Source organism: Salmo salar, chromosome ssa14 (assembly GCF_905237065.1).
Source record: "Salmo salar chromosome ssa14, Ssal_v3.1, whole genome shotgun sequence".
NCBI lineage: Eukaryota > Metazoa > Chordata > Actinopteri > Salmoniformes > Salmonidae > Salmo > Salmo salar.
This window is the reverse complement of record NC_059455.1, coordinates 13,334,175-13,354,306: the sequence shown is the minus strand read 5'-3', so window position 1 is coordinate 13,354,306 and position 20,132 is coordinate 13,334,175. Positions and strand designations below refer to the sequence as shown.

The 20,132-nt window shown below is 44.7% G+C and overlaps 1 protein-coding gene across 2 annotated transcripts in view; it reads right to left on the bottom strand.

Moving 5' to 3' along the window:
- Positions 1-19,824, bottom strand: part of LOC106568943 (homer protein homolog 3) — a 57,838-nt gene extending 38,014 nt beyond the window's left edge. For both annotated transcript variants that reach the window (XM_014139804.2, XM_014139805.2), the window contains exons 1-3: positions 19,512-19,824; positions 19,275-19,415; positions 18,866-18,914 (exon numbers count right to left, since the gene is read on the bottom strand). In XM_014139804.2, the coding sequence (XP_013995279.1) occupies positions 18,866-18,888 (23 nt within the window). In that variant the 5' untranslated portion in view covers positions 18,889-18,914; positions 19,275-19,415; positions 19,512-19,824. The remainder of the gene's footprint in view (positions 1-18,865; positions 18,915-19,274; positions 19,416-19,511) is intronic.
- Positions 19,825-20,132: the final 308 nt, after the last annotated feature.

The window sequence follows — 20,132 nt, the reverse complement described above, 5'->3', positions numbered from 1 at the left end:
AAGACTGGGTTCGTGCAGATACAACAATTTACGACGTTTGGAATGAGACTGGACTAGAGGTAAATACACCATTTAAACTAGGAGATAATCGGCCTATACTATAATAGAATAGAATATTATAGTATAGGAAAGTTATATTAGGAAAATTATAGCTTTGTAATCTGAATATTCTCCTTGGTGCCCCGATCTCCTAGTTAATTACAATTAAACGATTAATCAGTTTAATCGCGTGATAATAATTACAGGGAGCTAATTGATAAACATATCTTCAGTTTAATGGTACCCCCAAAGACACGACATATTGGAGCCCCCGTGCGAGGAATCTAAGATAGAATTGGACTTTGCTGTGAAATTCTATATATCAATTGTGCAAACAGAATTGTACAAACAGCCTGCTATGTAAACAAAGTGATTGTGCATTTTCCATTGAGAGAAGCTATTTAGAGTAGCTCCGGTCTTAAGTCGATAGCAGTGAGGATTAAATTCCAGATTTAGTCCGTTAGGCCAAACGGTACTATTTCTGTCGGTCAATATTAACTTCTAGAGTAAGATTAGAAGTTAACTGTCTGGTAAACCGAGCCGAATAATTTGCCTACCACACTAAGAAAGTGTGGGCAGACCGTATGCACATCGATATTTAAGTACCGTGTCGCTCCGGTCAGCATAAACGCTAGCAGAATATGCTGAATGGGGTTAAGGTGAGACGTCACTAGAAAACCCACCCTTTCCTATTTTGGTGCTTGGAAGGATACTCCTGAACCAAGTAGCAATAGCTTAGCATTACGGGTAAGCTAACAGAGAGGGAACATTTTACCCTCCACCGTAACACGTTTAAAATTTCTCCGCTGGCGCGACGGAAGTCCGACCTTTGTACTTCCGTTTAATTTCAGCATTCTGCACCCTGGTGGTGAAGAATTGCCAGTACATCTCTAGGGGAAATTCAAACGTGGAGCACGGTAACATATCCAGACAATCACAATTGACTGGATATGGCGTCTCATTCAATTTAACTAACAAGTGAAATTGCCAGATTTACCTTTTCAAGTGGATCTTTCAAATAATATCCAAAATTGATTGGGCGTCTACAATGAGACATGATTAACTTTTTCCAAACTTAACTTAGATGAAGCAATGCTCTCAGGTTAATTGAAAGTTAATTCCCAGATAGCCTATACAGGTTTGATATATCATAAATAGATTAATCAGTAAAATCTGCTTTAGCAAGGCACAGTCAGTAAAACCCCTTTACTGACGTTCAGCCCCAGGGAGGAGCGTACCCTAGTGGTGAAGGGTCCCAACATTTGAACTACGGTTTACACTTATGATATCCAATCAATGTAGATTGTATGGATTATCGTCTCATTCAATTTATTTAGTTAAATTGTCGAACATATCTTTCTAGGTTCTTCCAATTAAATGAGACAACTTAAACTTTGCATATTAACCTTGATGAAGCAACCTCTCAGGTAATTCAAAGTTAATTCCCAGATAGCCTATACAGGTTTGATATATCATAAATAGATTAATCAGTAAAATCTGCTTTAGCAAAGCACATTCACCAAACCCACTACTGACGGGGGTGAATCCCATGTGGCTTCAGCCCCAGGGAGGAGCGTACCCTAGTGGTGAAGGGTCCCAACATTTGTACTACGGTTTACACTTATGATATCCAATCAATGGAGATTGTATGGATTATCGTCTCATTCAATTTATTTAGTTAAATTGTCGAACATACCTTTCTAGGTTCTTCCAATTAAATGAGACAACTTAAACTTTGCATATTAACCGGGATGAAGCAACCTCTCAGGTAATTCAAGTTTAATACCCAGATAGCCTACCCAGGTAGGACTAATCACTGGCATTGATTAATTCAATTTGCTTTGGCAAATTCATTCACGTTCAACTTCCACAGTACTGTACAGTACTGATGGTTCATTAACGTCTATAAATAGATTAAAATCGTCTTTGCAGTTTTCCACATTCCAAAATTTTGGAAAATTAGGAAAAACATTTTTCCTTTCAAATGTTCTAATAATGTGCAGGCTATCAGAGGGGGTGGTCCCCACTCGCCCGCTAATTAGTGAACCTCCACCCGTAAATGGATTGATCTCTGACCTTAGCAGCGATAACAACCCTAATTATGCCATTAGTGGAAAAGCAGACAACAATGTTTTCCAAAATCAACCATCGGGCGCAGGCCTCGTAAAGGTTCTCTCCAGTCTAGCTCTGATGTCTTGCCATCCGAGATTGCCATCTGTCCAATACCGCAGTGCACAGCTGAAGCACGAGCAGGTAACGGTAGACATAAAGGGACAGGTGGAGAGAACCGGGAAACCAATGACCAATGCAGACAAGGGAAAAATTCTGCTAGCTATGGAACTGCGTTCGAAAACTGAACAATTAAATGTAATTGCAAAAACGTATGACGATGAACAAGCACAAGCTCTTCAACAAAATCGTTTTCTACAGGAACAAAATCATATGCTACAGGAACAACTCGATTTAGCCAAAACTAAATACGATGATGTCCACGCCAAACTAGATAAATCTGAAGAGTTATCTACAAACAGGAGCGCTCAACTTGACAACATGCATGCTGTTTTGTTGAATGTTACTCAAAATAACACGGTGCTCCTCAAAGCGCTGCAGACCAAAGACGATCAGTTAATGAACACAATGACAAAGTTGGATGATAAATCAGCAGAACTTATTGAAGTCGCTGACCAAATGAATGATGAGAGAACTCAGGTGATGAGGTTGGAAATATTGATTTCTAAGCAAGCAGAGGACATCTCATCACTGAATCTCTCGCTCCGTATTCAAGACCTCTATCTGCAAACCATGACAGATAAGTTTGAGACCGAAAGGAGCAGGTGTGACACTCACGTGTCCAAAATCAGTACTCTAAGCGCTCAAGTGGACTCTGCAATGCAGCAGAATTCCACCCTTAGGTACCATCTGGAGGAAATCCAGAATGGTCACGCTCTACAGCGCGACTTCCCATCCAAGCAACCGGAGCCCTGTACTGACAGGAGTGAAGACAATAGGTTTCAGACCTTGCCTCCCTCATGTGTCCCTCAGTCTTCTCCTCTTGGCCCTTCGGCACTGAGTAATATGGCGCCTCTTGGCCAACAACAACAAGGCTTGTCTTCTTCTCTTGGCCTTTCGGCCCCAATCTCTCCACAGGATGAAGCCAACCCTCTCCGCCCGCTTGGCGCGGAATACCTTGACAAACTCGTCAAGAATTTCCCCACCTTTGACCCCGTTCCAGGTCAGCCAAACAATACTGAGACGTTCCTAGCTGACATAGAGGACGCGTTGGGTGGCTACCCGAACGCTACGGGTTCTGACAGGGTTTACCTGTTGAAGCGAACGTCGAATAGACACGTGACGAGGTTCATTCGTCTACAACAGCAACACGTGCTAAATGACTATGCTAAACTTGCCACAGCTTTGAAATTAGAATTCAGTGGTTCTGCGACTCGCAAACACGATAGCTCACTGGCTAACACCGTCAAACAAGCTCGAAACGAACACCCACAAGCTTTCTATCATAGGCTTCGTTCAGCTTACTTTGGCCTACTCACAGAAACAGGAATGGAAGAGCTGTTACCATTCAAACAAATGTTTCTGTCGAACATGTATCCCACCTTCATTACCTACTTGGGCCCTGCAGCCCACGTTGGCTTGCCTATCTTACAACTCAGAGAGCTTGCAAGCACAGCTTTTGAGGCATCAAAAGTTCACAACGCTAAGAGCCCTGACCACTCGGTTTTGAAGTTTAACCAGGAGCAGTCACTCCAGTTAGAGGGTGCATTATCAGGTATTGGAGCGTCGAGAGATGACGCACAACAACAGTTTCTACCACGAAACCATGATTCCAATAACCTCCGCGGTCGAAATAACTGTAAAGTACGTAGCCATCAACATGACTACCGCTACAATCGACCCGTTCGCTACGTTCCTGCACCCAACCCACAAAAAGTGTCAGAGCACAAGGGTAACAAAGGGTTGAAGGACGATCAAAACGTAGACCAATGTTCTCCAGAAGTCCCACTACGGGAAGAACTTAAGCGAGAACAATTTGATAAAAGGGTAAAAGATAAGTCACAAGGACTAGATGGGGAATTACCGGACACCAGGTCCGCAGGAATTAACACCCATTGCATGGACGTTAAAGTTCAAATGTTTCCCGCTCTCATTCAAGACCCTATCCAGGGCCCGCTTGATCAAGAAACAAGCCCCCGGGCTCTGTCTATAGACTCTGATACAAAAGTTTGGAAGAAAAAGGTCAAACGCTTCGTTAAAGCCAAGCCCACTCAAAATCGGAAAAGTCAATCTGCTTCCATCTTGAACAGACATGGCACATCACGTCGTTGCGAACGACCACTCCACTTTGTGGGGAATATGTCCACTAACCACGAATCTAAACGGCCATACCTGGAAACAGTCCTGGAGGACTGCTTAGCTTGTCATGCGCTAATTGATTCGGGTGCGACAATATCACTCATCTCTCAAACATTGTTTGATGATCTCAAAAGGGCTTTGAAACCAACTAAACGTTGGTTAAAAGTGGAACGATGCGACACTAAACTGCGAGGGGTCACTCAGACTACCTCGCCTCTCACATTGAGAGTCATGCTGAAACTACACTTCCAGGACGTATCGCTCGTTCACCCTGTGTATGTTACCAGCCTCGAAACTGTAACCCTGCTACTTGGAGCAGACTTGATGGATCGGTTACTCCCATTGATGGATTGGAAAACCAACCAGGTATGGTCACAGGCCACAGTGCCTTCTCCACTGACCACACTGTCTTCCCCTAACGCTAGCTGCAATGCAGTCATTCACGAGGGGTATCTGTCGAAAGCACCCCTTTGGGAAAAGACGTTTAGAAACCTCTTGGTGCAGAATCCGATCCAAGGAGATATTACGATATCTCGACACATTCCATCAGCCAATCTGATTGACCATTCTTTTCATGATTTCGAGCCAGCTGTCTCTGTGAATGAGCAACTTCCCTCCTCCTTGCAGTTGTGCAATACGGTAGTTGAGATGAACTTCTCTTGATCTTCGGACACTTCCGCAAGCACTGCGGCCGTCTCAGCAAGAAAAACATTGATGCGCAGAGTACACTCTACTTCCGATGATACACCTTCTGCTTTGCTGGGGACTGTCACCCCTTACAATGACACTAATGGCGTCAGTCCAGCAACTGACCCGATGACTCCCACTGGTGAAACACTTTGCGATATCACAGACCGATATCCTCGTCTCAGTTTGCAGGTACTGAAGAGGTTGCCACACGCGGACGCGGTGGTGACTGACAGACCTCAACAGCCACTGAGGGTGTTGAAGCACAAACACCAGGATATTTGGTTGAAAGGTTACAGCCATTATCATAATAACGCGGCCACGGACAACTCGTACATAGGGTCCGACCTTTTCGTTTGCGCCTCGGACACCAACACCACCCGCTGGTGGGGGGGTCCCGAGACACAAAGGGGGGGGAATAGTAGCCCAGACCCATGATGAGCCTCATCGAGGCCGGTGGGGGGGTCGAGACTACGGACAACACCGTACGAGGCCGCCAGAGCATAAATCCAATCTAGTTGTAAACTCCCCTATGAGAACAGTGAGGAGCAGACAGGCCCCTAGACGGGGATTATCTTAGAACACGTCTAAGATAGTACTGAGGTGTACCACACTGGTCGTAAAGGAAGTCCAATGGACTTGTCCACCTCCAAAACAAATGGCAACAATAATCATTCCTTGCCATGTGTAGGTTCAACTACAATACAACTAGTAATATGCTCCAATCATGTGTTCCGGTAGATAATATTTCAGAATAAATCGGTAGGACAACTGGACCCCTTGAGTACCAATACTAGCAACAGTCAGTCCAGCTACAATCAGTAAGAAGGTTAGAGACTTAACCAATCAAATTACCATTGACAACAGCGACATAGGAGTCACTCAGAGTGCAACACGTGGAGGGGAATCTCCAGTGCACTCTTCCAATGGTTAACACACATGTCACTAATAAATAGGACCCTCCATTCAGGAGTAAAATTATTAGAAGTCATGAACCATGATCACACCACGTATGACTGGTCCAATACTTAAAGAGTACTTCCGTCGTGAGGTTAGCTCCTCCGTGGATAACATAGCTATGAAATAGACTTCATACCTATCGCCACTACAATAGTGGAAGACAGTGACTTGTAGAAAAACTACTACAGACTCCCTTGACACCAATTCTGACTGACCTCCAGGCATTGACCTGAAAATTACCTGACTACACCAGACTCATTCTGAACAAGTTGTAATCTACCCGGATACTTGGTTTTCTTCCCTTGACATGCGCGCTTGTGTAAGCATAAACGCACATGCACAACGGAACATCCAATTAGGATTTATGCTAGGACCACTTAAGGGCCCAAGCAATATACCAGCCTTAGTAAAGTTGAACATTTACTTCTAGGCCTTTGACTCTACAGCACTCACCAGTTTTCTTCCCAGAAGTCCGCAGGTCATACCTGTAGACTGCCCAAAACTAGTGCATTACAGCTGTAGACTTATCATATAGTTATCAACTTAGGATAGCGCCTAAGCAACACACCAAGTAGGAAAACCCTAGATATGGCATTAGAGACAATGCCATGATAATCATTTTGCCAGAACATTGGACGTATATAGAATACAGTCCAATTAGATGATTTTTTTTGTGTGAACTATATTTTGTATATTTTTGTTTTGTTTATGCTTTCATTCCTTTTCGGTTCAGTTCCTTTGACACTTAGGAAGTGATAGAGCCATAAACAAAGTCCCCATACAACCATCACTTAGTGCCACAACGCCGCTCATTGGGGAATGAATGTAATTATATATATTTCATGAGTGTGTGTGCGTTGTTAACATCTGCCTAAGTTACTGCCCAGATCTTCCAGTCTGGACGACGGGTCCGGAACGGCGACCCCAAATCCGGACACCCACAGCCTATCCTTGTGGCGGCATGCCCGCTGTCAGAGAGACTACCAAGGTAAACCACCAGAGGAGGGGACCGCAACGGCGATCACCAACCAGGACATCCCCTGGCCCTTCCTGGGGTACTTTACAGCTTCCAGGGAACCTACCAAGGTACACCAATTGAGGAGACCGCAACGGCGATCACCAACCGGACATCAACTGCCGATCCTTGTGGTGGACGGCTCCGCTTTCAGAGAGCCTACCAAGTTCAACCACCAGAGAGGACTGCAACGATGATCTACCAATGGGACATCACGTGGTCATGATTTTATGTTGATTTGTAACTTGCAGGATAAACAAGATCCAAACCACCAGGGGGGGTATGTCATGACGTTGGCCTCTTTTGGTACAGGGAGGACAATTGACCCCTCCCTTTTGCACACAATCCACCCTGTGTATAAAGGGTCGTAAAAACTCTAAAATTCCAGGAGAGTCTCTGGCCACATGGCCCATAGAGAGACACAGGAAATTCTTCCAACTCATAGAATTGGAGAGCCAAGCGACATTTTGTGTTCTGGAGAAGGTATGGAAGATTGGTGAAGAATCCAGCTACGAACTGATCCGCTTGGTACCATTTTGTGATACTCAGAAGAGACAATATAGCCATATTACCATAAAACTGTTTATATAATAGACTCAGTTTAAGACTTGCATTATATGGGTGTATGGAATGTATTAATAAGGATAAAGCTTTTGTAAACATTGAGATGCTATGTACTGATGTAATGTGATAGAATTGTATTTCTGTAACCAAATCTAACTCAGTCATAGGCACGCCCCAGGGACACATACAGGACCAGGCGTCATTTGACAAGCCTGTTCGATGGGCGCTATAAAACACTCCCTGATTTACATTTCCACAGACCAGGCCTACACTCCGTTGGCTAATAGGTTTTACCTTCCAATTCCTCTACTGAAAGTGAACCATACCACGTGGTTAACTTTTAGACTATTGATACCGACAGAATAAGAACAAGTCTTTGATATTAATTATTAGTCTGCAGCTAAGTAAATTATATCATCGAACGCGAAGACCAACGAAACCACCATTCTATGACGACATTAATGAATGTCGCTCTGAAAGATCCATTCTAACCGAGAGAAAGAGAGAGAGAGAACGCGGACAAAACTTCCCAACAGAACCGAACTCTCCAACAAAGAACGACGACACACTGAGCGTAAATATATATTGATTGCAATTGTTCCCGAATGAGTGAGCCTTCAATTGTCAATTGTTAATATTAATGAACTCTGTGTAACTTCTGAGCCTGACCGTTTATGATCCATTGTTCAACAGGCCGACCTGCCTGTTTAGCCCACAAGGGCACATTCATATACCAATCCTTTGTGATGATAATTACTGTTTGTATGTTTTTCTGTTAATTACTTAGTGTAGTAAATAAATGATTTTAAGACAATTGATGTATGGATGATTTTAGTAAAGACTGGGTTCGTGCAGATACAACAATTTACGACGTTTGGAATGAGACTGGACTAGAGGTAAATACACCATTTAAACTAGGAGATAATCGGCCTATACTATAATAGAATAGAATATTATAGTATAGGAAAGTTATATTAGGAAAATTATAGCTTTGTAATCTGAATATTCTCCTTGGTGCCCCGATCTCCTAGTTAATTACAATTAAACGATTAATCAGTTTAATCGCGTGATAATAATTACAGGGAGCTAATTGATAAACATATCTTCAGTTTAATGGAACCCCCAAAGACACGACAGCTCTCTTCAGGGCGGTCTTCGACCATCCTCCAGAGGGCAGAGAGGGAGGTGAGTGACTTTTCCAGCACCGGCAGAGGGCCCAGACTCCTGCGGAGTACGCCCTTACCTTTCAGACTGTGGCAGCCTCCAGCCGATGGAATGAGCAGTGGACTGCGCAAGGAGGTCCTGACGGAGTTGGCATGTCGGGATGACAACATATCCTTGACGCTCTCATCTTGATGGCCATCCGTCTGGATAACCTTCTTCGGGAGCGTTGGTGTACACATCGCCACTCCCCTCCCTCCTTTTGCTGTCCTGAGGCAGAGCCTGAACCCATGGAGGTAGGGGCCACACACCTCTCCGTGTCAGAGCGGTGTCACCGGAGACAGCTGGGGCTCTTTTCCTATTGCGACCAGGAGGGGCACCAGCTTCAGCGGTGTCCGGTGCGCCCTAACCAGGGCAGCCCCGTGACCTTCCGTCTCCCAGATTAGGATTGAGTATGCCAATAACATAATTTTACGCCAAACCCTTTATGGTGCCTACTTCACTGGCTGGCTGTCCCTCAAGTGTTGTCTCTACAGCTCTAGTGGACTCCAGTGCCGCTGGGAACTTCATCGACCAGGGCCTCGCCTCCTCCCTGAACTTCATACCTGCTCCTGCTACCTGCCCTCCAGAACGCATCTATGTCCCCACGGGGGTGAGAGATCGGCTGTTGACCTACGCACATACATCCCTCACCTCCCTGAACTTCATACCTGCTCCTGCTACCTGCCCTCCAGAACGCATCTATGTCCCCACGGGGGTGAGAGATCGGCTGTTGACCTACGCACATACATCCCTCACCACTGGACACCCAGGTATCAGCCGCAACATCATCCATTCCCTCTCTGAGAAGGACTTGTTTACGCTGCTGTGCGTTTTTGTTGCCGATCTTACTTTGATACCTGACGGTTTTTTACTTTTTCATTACCGTATATTTTTACTTTTTCCATTCAACTTTTTCACCCCGGAGGTTTTATCTGGACATGGTTCGTCAGGACTTCAAACAGCCGAAGCTAAGTAACATTAACATGATGCCTTCTAATTGCAGTCGTTGTACTTATAATATACAGGAGAACGATCGCCTTACGGCAAGGATAGCTGTGCTGCAAGCCCAGCTTCAGACGCGATCGTTAGGCAAGGGTAATTTCAGTGTAGGAAAGGATGAAACAGCGTCTGTGCCACCAGTAAGTACAGATAGTAACGTTAGTATAAACCCCCTCGCACGGTCCCCGCAGCCGGACATCTTTCTCATGGCTTCTGGAGGGAAACGCTGTAGGAATGCTCAACCGGTGTCGCTTATTCAGCCGACAGAAACTTTCAACCGGTTCTCCCCATTAAGCGAGTCGGAGTCGGAGGCCGAGACTTCTCTGGTCTCTACTCCTCCCGTTGTGGGGTCTGAGACGCCGACGGCTCCCACCATTAGCTCTGACAAATTGAAAACCCTAGTCATTGGCGACTCCATTACCCGCAGTATTAGACTTAAAACTAATCATCCAGCGATCATACACTGTTTACCAGGGGGCAGGGCTACCGACGTTAAGGCTAATCTAAAGACGGTGCTGGCTAAAGCTAAAACTGGCGAGTGTAGAGAGTATAGAGATATTGTTATCCACGTCGGCACCAACGATGTTAGGATGAAACAGTCAGAGGTCACCAAGCGCAACATAGCTTCAGCGTGTAAATCAGCTAGAAAGATGTGTCGGCATCGATTAATTGTCTCTGGCCCCCTCCCAGTTAGGGGGGAGTGATGAGCTCTACAGCAGAGTCTCACAACTCAATCGCTGGTTGAAAACTGTTTTCTGCCCCTCCCAAAAGATAGAATTTGTAGATAATTGGCCCTCTTTCTGGGACTCACCCACAAACAGGACCAAGCCTGGCCTGTTGAGGAGTGACGGACTCCATCCTAGCTGGAGGGGTGCTCTCATCTTATCTACGAACATAGACAGGGCTCTAACTCCTCTAGCTCCACAATGAAATAGGGTGCAGGCCAGGCAGCAGGCTTTACCAGCCTGCCAGCTTAGTGGAGTCTGCCACTAGCACAGTCAGCGTAGTCAGCTCAGCTTTCCCCATTGAGACCGTGTCTGTGCCTCGATCTAGGTTGGGCAAAATTAAAAATGGCGGTGTTCGCTTTAGCAATCTCACTAGTATAAAGACCTCCTCCATTCCTGCCATTATTGAAAGAGATTGTGATACCTCACATCTCAAAATTGGGTTACTTAATGTTAGATCCCTCACTTCCAAGGCAGTTATAGTCAATGAACTAATCACTGATAATAATCTTGATGTGATTGGCCTGACTGAAACATGGCTTAAGCCTGATGAATTTACTGTGTTAAATGAGGCCTCACCCCCAGGTTACATTAGTGACCATACCCCCGTGCATCCGGCAAAGGCGGAGGTGTTGCTAACATTTACGATAGCAAATTTCAATTTACAAAAAAAAAAACAACAATGACGTTTTCGTCTTTTGAGCTTCTAGTCATGAAATCTATGCAGCCTACTCACTCACTTTTTATAGCTACTGTTTATAGGCCTCCTGGGCCATATGCAGTGTTCCTCACTGAGTTCCCTGAATTCCTATCGGATCTTGTAGTCATAGCAGATAATATTCTAATTTTTGGTGACTTTAACATTCACATGGAAAAGTCCACAGACCCACTCCAAAAGGCTTTCGGAGCCATCATCGACTCAGTGGGTTTTGTCCAACATGTCTCTGGACCTACTCACTGCCACAGTCATACTCTGGACCTAGTTTTGTCCCATGGAATAAATGTTGTGGATCTAAATGTTTTTCCTCATAATCCTGGACTATCGGACCACCATTTTATTACGTTTGCAATTGCAACAAATAATCTGCTCAGACCCCAACCAAGGAGCATTAAAAGTCGTGCTATAAATTCTCAGACAACCCAAAGATTCCTTGATGCCCTTCCAGACTGCCTCTGCCTACCCAAGGACGTCAGAGGACAAAAATCAGTTAACCACCTAACCGAGGAACTCAATTTAACCTTGCGCAATACCCTAGATGCAGTTGCACCCCTAAAAACTAAAAACATCTGTCATAAGAAACTAGCTCCCTGGTATACAGAAAATACACGAGCTCTGAAGCAAGCTTCCAGAAAATTGGAACGGAAATGGCGCCACACCAAACTGGAAGTCTTCCGACTAGCTTGGAAAGACAGTACCGTGCAGTATCGAAGAGCCCTTACTGCTGCTCGATCATCCTATTTTTCCAACTTAATTGAGGAAAATAAGAACAATCCGAAATTTCTTTTTGATACTGTCGCAAAGCTAACTAAAAAGCAGCCTTCGCAAATGGAGGATGGCTTTCACTTCAGCAGTAATAAATTTATGAACTTCTTTGAGGAAAAGATCATGATCATTAGAAAGCAAATTACAGACTCCTCTTTAAATCTGGGTATTCCTCCAAAGCTCCATTGTCCTGAGTCTGCACAACTCTGCCAGGACCTAGGATCAAGGGAGATACTAAAGTGTTTTAGTACTATATCTCTTGGCCGCAATGATGAAAATAATCATGGCCTCCAAACCCTCAAGCTGCATACTGGACCCTATTCCAACTAAACTACTGAAAGAGCTGCTTCCTGTGCTTGGCCCTCCTATGTTGAACATAATAAACGGCTCTCTATCCACCGGATGTGTACCAAGCTCACTAAAAGTGGCAGTAATAAAGCCTCTCTTGAAAAAGCCGAATCTTGATCCAGAAATTATAAAAAACTATCGGCCTATATCGAATCTTCCATTCCTCTCCAAAATTTTAGAAAAAGCTGTTGCACAGCAACTGACTGCCTTCCTGAAGACAAACAATGTATACGAAACGCTTCAGTCTGGTTTTAGACCCCATCATAGCACTGAGACTGCACTTGTGAAGGTGGTAAATGACCTTTTAATGACGTCAGACCGAGGCTCTGCATCTGTCCTCGTGCTCCTAGATCTTAGTGCCGCTTTTGATACCATCGATCACCACATTCTTTTGGAGAGATTGGAAACCCAAATTGGTCTACATGGACAAGTTCTGGCCTGGTTTAGATCTTATCTGTCGGAAAGATATCAGTTTGTCTCTGTGAATGGTTTGTCCTCTGACAAATCAATTGTAAATTTCGGTGTTCCTCAAGGTTCCGTTTTAGGACCACTATTGTTTTCACTATATATTTTACCTCTTGGGGATGTCATTCGAAAACATAATGTTAAATTTCACTGCTATGCGGACGACACACAGCTGTACATTTCAATGAAACATGGTGAAGCCCCAAAATTGCCCTCGCTAGAAGCCTGTGTTTCAGACATAAAGAAGTGGATGGCTGCAAACTTTCTACTTTTAAACTCGGACAAAACAGAGATGCTTGTTCTAGGTCCCAAGAAACAAAGAGATCTTCTGTTGAATCTGACAATTAATCTGGATGGTTGTACAGTCGTCTCAAATAAAACTGTGAAGGACCTCGGCGTTACTCTGGACCCTGATCTCTCTTTTGAAGAACATATCAAGACTGTTTCAAGGACAGCTTTTTTCCATCTACGTAACATTGCAAAAATCAGAAATTTTCTGTCCAAAAATGACGCAGAAAAATTAATCCATGCTTTTGTTACTTCTAGGCTGGACTACTGCAATGCTCTACTTTCCGGCTACCCGGATAAAGCACTAAATAAACTTCAGTTAGTGCTAAATACGGCTGCTAGAATCCTGACTAGAACCAAAAAATTTGATCATATTACTCCAGTGTTAGCCTCCCTACACTGGCTTCCTGTTAAGGCAAGGGCTGATTTCAAGGTTTTACTGCTAACCTACAAAGCATTACATGGGCTTGCTCCTACCTATCTTTCCGATTTGGTCCTGCCGTACATACCTACACGTACGCTACGGTCACAAGACGCAGGCCTCCTAATTGTCCCTAGAATTTCTAAGCAAACGGCTGGAGGTAGGGCTTTCTCCTATAGAGCTCCATTTTTATGGAATGGTCTGCCTACCAATGTGAGAGACGCAGACTCAGTCTCAACCTTTAAGTCTTTACTGAAGACTTATCTCTTCAGTAGGTCCTATGATTAAGTATAGTCTGGCCCAGGAGTGTGAAGGTGAACGGAAAGGCTGGAGCAACGAACCGCCCTTGCTGTCTCTGCCTTGCCGGTTCCCCTCTTTCCACTGGGATTCTCTGCCTCTAACCCTTTTACAGAGGCTGAGTCACTGGCCTACTGGTGTTCTTCCAGGCCGTCCATGGGAGGGGTGCGTCACTTGAGTGGGTTGAGTCACTGACGTGGTCTTCCTGTCTGGGTTGGCGCCCCCCCCTTGGGTTGTGCCATGGCGGAGATCGTTGTGGGCTATACTCGGCCTTGTCTTAGGACGGTAAGTTGGTGGTTGGAGACATCCCTCTAGTGGTGTGGGGGCTGTGCTTTGGCAAAGTGGGTGGGGTTATATCCTGCCTGTTTGGCCCTGTCCGGGGTATCATCGGATGGGGCCACAGTGTCTTCTGATCCCTCCTGTCTCAGCCTCCAGTATTTATGCTGCAGTAGTTTATGTGTCGGGGGCTAGGGTCAGTCTGTTACATCTGGAGTATTTCTCTTGTCTTATCCGGTGTCCTGTGTGTATTTAAATATGCTCTCTCTAATTCTCTCTTTCTGTCTTTCTCTCGGAGGACCTGAGCCCTAGGACCATGCCTCAGGACTACCTGGTATGATGACTCCTTGCTGTCCCCAGTCCACCTGGCCGTGCTGCTGCTCCAGTTTCAACTGTTCTGCCTGCGGCTATGGAACCCTGACCTGTTCACCGGACGTGCTTGTTGCACCCTCGACAACTACTATGATTATTATTATTTGACCATGCTGGTCATTTATGAACATTTTAACATTTTACATTTTGACCATGTTCTGTTATAATATCCACCCTGCACAGCCAGAAGAGGACTGGCCACCCCTCATAGCTTGGTTCCTCTCTAGGTTTCTTCCTAGGTTTTTGGCCTTTCTAGGGAGTTTTTCCTAGGGAGTTTTTCCTAGCCACCGTGCTTCTTTCACATGCTTTGCTTGCTGTTTGGGGTTTTAGGCTGGGTTTCTGTACAGCACTTTGAGAATATCAGCTGATGTACGAAGGGCTATATAAAAATAAATTTGATTTGATTTGAATTTGATACTGGTGGCCACCTTGGCGCACGACTTCACCCACTATGTCAACTCATGCGCCATATGTACCCAATCCAAATCTCCCCAGCACACTCCAGCAGGGAAACTACTTCCCCTTCCAGTGCCTCAGCGGCCTTGGTCACATCTGTCCATAGACTTTGTTACTGATCTTCCCCTGATGGTTTCGCCACTGTTATGGTTGTTGTGGACGGATTCTCCAAATTCTCCCGTTTTATCCTTCTCTCTGGTCTTCCTAACGATCTCCAGGTCGCTGAGAGCCTTCATGGAGAAGCTGGGGGTCACGATCAACCTCACATCTGGGGTACCGGCCTCAGTCCAACGGGCAGGTGGAGAGGACCAACCAGGAGCTGGGGAGGTTCTTTAGGAGTCCGTGTTAGGACCGGCAGGGGGAGTGGGCCCGGTTCCTTCCCTGGGCGGAGTACGCCTAGAACTCACTTCGTCACTCCTCCACAGGGCTCTCCACCAGGAACCTCCTGCTGCGCCTGCCCTACCGGAAGTTGAGACCCCGGTTTGTGGGGCCTTTCAAAGTCCTCCGGAGGGTCAATGAGATAATATACCGATTACAGCTCCCCACTGACTACTGGATCTCACCATCTTTTCATGTTTCCCTCCTCAAGCCAGTAGTTCCTGGTACCCTGGCTGATACTGTCCCCCACAACACCCTTCCGCCACACCTGAACATCGAGGGAAGCCCCGCCTATCCAATCAGAACCCTCCTGGACTCCCGACGTTGTGGGGGTCGGCTACAGTACCTGGTGGACTGGGAGGGGTACGGTCCAGAGGAGCGGTGTTGGGTTCTGGTGGACGGCATTCTAGTTCCCAACTTCATCCGAGACTTCCACCCTCGCCGTCTGGACCAGCCCGCTCCTTGCCCTTGGGGCCGTCCCCCTGGCTGGTGTTGTCCTGCGGCAGGAGCCGGGTGTCGGGGGAGGGTACAGTCACGTCTACTCCCGCTCCGGCGCTTGACGTCGCCAGTTTACTAAACACCGGTCCTGGCAACCCATCATTACGCACACCTGGCAACCATCATTAGGCACACCTCGACTTTATCAATACCCTGATTACTCCCCCTTTATTTAACCCTCAGTTGTCAGGTTCTCTCTCATGTTCAGTATGCTTCCCATGTTTGTTCTTTTGCATTTGTTCAGTATTAAACTCACCTTCTGCACCTGCTTTCTGACTCCCAGCGTATACGTTACACACCTAGCCATTTTAAGATGAATGCACTAAGTCGCTCTGGATAAGAGTGTCTGTTTAACGACTAATGTAAAATGTGAGCAGACGAGTATAGGCTATAAAAATTAAAATTTTAAAATTTCATTCAAAAAGCCATTGGATTACATACGTAATAAGGTCAAAAGGATTATACCTTGACACGTAGCTACAGATTGATAGTTTGCCTTTTTCACCCTCATCATATTCAATTCAAAGCTGTACAAACTATGCAGGACATACACTCCACTGCAGTTAGAGGGTTGATGGTATAAAGTACCCATTAAATCTCATACTGACATGTACAACATGATATGGATTTAAGTGTCTGATTTAATGTGTATCGGATGAGTACTAGCGTGCATTATTACAACAACATATGGTAGTGACGATCCTGTCCTTTTCGTTGGCTGATGATTGCTATAAGTAAAATAAATCTAGCACAAATATCAACTAGATCATTTATGGATGACTTAAGACATGGCAAATACCAGGTCACTGTGCACACTAAACTGTATTCAAATTAACTCTAGTCTGACCTCTTCGTGATGAAGGTAAGCAGACACAGGATCAGATTTAAGTTAATGGGTGTTGAATCTTTGCTCTAATTCTATGTGCCAGGATCTCTAAATCTCATGAGTTCTGGTGTAAATTAGAGTAGGCCTAACATTCTAACCTCAAGAATCCCAAGTATACAAAAACAATTAGCTTACAATGACAACTATTGGTTGCTAGCCAGCGTTATTACTTTCCACGTCAAGACTTTTCTTCACATTAACCCTACTGCTAATAACAACTACCACCATCAAAGCAGACACACAGACTCTCTCTCCCCCTCTCTAACACACACACACACACACACACCCCGATGGGCTTGTGGACCATGTTTGGCAAGCTCCCTGATAAAAACCCTGCGCTGTAATTCTCTGTCTCATCACACAGTAATCCCACTCTTGTCAGCTGATCTCATGCTTAATAACCAGCTTCTATAAGGCTGGCAGTCACCCCAGGCTCAGACAGACACTGATCAGAGGGTTGGCCAGGCAGGGGATGGGAGCAGTGCCGTGGAACAGAGTCAGACAGAAACGGCAATCTCACTTTGAGACGTGGAAATTCAATGACTACCATGTTGGCACCGAAGCTTCCCAATTATTAGTACACATATGATGCAATTGATTGACATTCTGGGTTAGATTGTTATTGTCATGGAGCGTTTGGTGCCGAAATTAGGGAAGGTTTGTTAGCCCAACTTTGACCAGGCATGAGAAATGATCCTCTATGGGGACTGAGCTACACCCACCATCCATCTGATTGGTCTTTTAGTCAGTTGGGTTTTTCCTTCAAGACTCTACTATCATAGGGAGCAACTTTACTGACTCCCGGCTCCACAGGGATCACCCCAATGTGATGAGATCACCCTGCAGAGCCTGAGCCACCGGGACGCCAGGGAGCTTCCACACACATTCCTCCAGTGCCAAGGAGGTGTAGCGCTACGAGAGACCTGAGGGCTTGTATCAGGCACAGCGCAACCCAGATGTTTCAGTGTTCAAGACGACTGTCTCTCTGTTGGAGCTAAATGGATAACGGATCTCTTTCCAGGATCCACTATTGATCCTTCATGTTAAACAGATGGACATGGCTTAGTGGCATGTGCGTACATATGCTGTGTGTACATATGCTGGACAGACAAACACACAGTATGCGCACAGTCGCGCGCACACACACACACATACAGTCACAATTTTGGGGGGGTGCTCACATTTATATTTTAATTGTTATAGGGGGCCCTAATTTGAACTCTGCACACGGTTTGAAAATATTGATTGGTTTCATTAGATATACTCCAGCTGTTAAATAGGTGAGCTGAATTCCACCAGGATAGAGAGAGGGACAAGAATCCGATTTCAGATAATGAAAAACAAGATTCTGGTGATGGAAATTCCACAACAACACTTTTCTATATCTATTATGATTAACAACTACTTTAATTCATGTTCTCTTTTTGTAGAACGGTACCACTCACACTATCAGTTCTAACGCTTTCTTGGCATAACATTACAGTTGATTCTTCTACACGCTGTAAACAGAACAATTTACATGGACGCTTTTGTAGAGGAGATTCTGGGGCATACTGTGCTGGGCGAGTACTTCTCTCCCTGAATAAGTACAGCAATAATAGCCCAACAGTGGCCTTAGAGCAATTACATTAATGTACTGCTCAAATAAGGTAGTGCTGGTCTCTGCAGTACCACTAACATAATATGAGATAAAGAGATAAACAGCACAAACACTAACTGGTTCAATTTGTAAATCAAGTGTGAAACCACTTATTATCAATATAACATCAATAAAACAATGAATCTAGTGTGATATTCTCAGATGCAAATCAACATCACTCCAAAACTTGGAAATGTAATTCCAGAGCCATTTGACCTACTTGCTTAATGATCAAAAGATCCGTGCACTGTTAGACTACTACTCCAGAAGACAAGAGAAGACTCTCTCTTGTCCTGTTGAAGCAGAGGTCCTGTAAGAGTCATAGGCCTCCCAAGGTCATTACGACAATACTTTTACTGACAACTGTTGGGATGGATCTCTTTGTACTTTGTGGTCATTACACCACCACCGACACAGACAGCAGGGGCTATTGAGTTGGTGTTCAGGAGAGGTTATCACCACTGTATAAAACATAAATCCAAAATAACAGACACTTACCTTTCTCGATGGTGTGGATACATCTTATTAAGCAGGAGAGGTGTTCTTTCTATGGAAGAAGGAAATTAACACACACTGATTCATGTTACAAAATGTTTCGGGTGGAAACGTGATCTTGAAGTGTGCACATCAGGATTATGTTTTCAACAACAAAAAATATTTTGACATTAACAGACAACTGGACTAGATAATAATGACCGGGGGAAAAAAGTGAACCGTGCGGTCTACGTATCAATAGCCTTTCAATTGATAGATCGAGGTATGTGTACACCAATATTAAAACGAATTGTCCCGACTATTGAAATATGGTCCTGACTGCAGCATAGCCTAAACTTTTCTCTCATAGCAAATTTAGCAGCGTCCAATGCAATAAGTCATTGAGAGTTGAATAGTTACTCGAAACACCCACCTCATGTCGTTGTAAAATATTAATGAGATGTATTGATCCAGGTCTAATATGGGCTCCTTTATGTTTTAGAATAGTGGCGCTGAAATCCTTCCTCTCCTGTGTCCGGATACGGATGCTTCCCAATTTACTACCGGAATTTCACTGCAAAGGGCAAGACTTGACTGTAAATAGGCTACGGTGAACATTAGCTGTCAATACAATTCTATGCGCTCTGTCCCATCACTTGAAAAGGCTTACCACAACGTTGGACATCGATGCCATCACTAAACTGGAGCAACGTGTATCAGTTGCCACAGTCAGGGCGGTCAATCATGTGTATATTTCTCAGATTTTCTTCTCTTTGTCTGTACTTCAGTAACCTTGTTGTAGCGCAGTGCCCCGCGAAACTCTGCTCTAGGCTATACTCCTCTTGACCGCTCAATGTGAGTCGCAAGCATGCAGTGTTATGCACTGGTAGGCTGCAAAGTATCGCTACTTTTTTATTGGTTACATTTCTTATCCCGTCAAGAACCTCGCGCGGTGCAGCGCTTCATGGTAACGATTTCCTACAGTTGTGTTCACAACCAGTCTATATACCACCACCTGCTGGTTCCAGTTTGGTGGTGGGACAAATTCCATTTCATTTTACAGTGACAAAACTCGTGCTGTAAACTACTTAATTGTTGACCATTAGCAAATAAATATGGCCTACTTAACACTAATTTCGGTCATATAGTATTTCATTTTCACATATCTCACATTAAAACAAATTCCTTAAGCCTTGTGTGGTGTTGGGGACTGTGTGACCCATTTTCAAAGTTGACTAAAATAAAAATTATACAATTCATAATTTTTTCAACCTGAGACTCATTGGCCTTG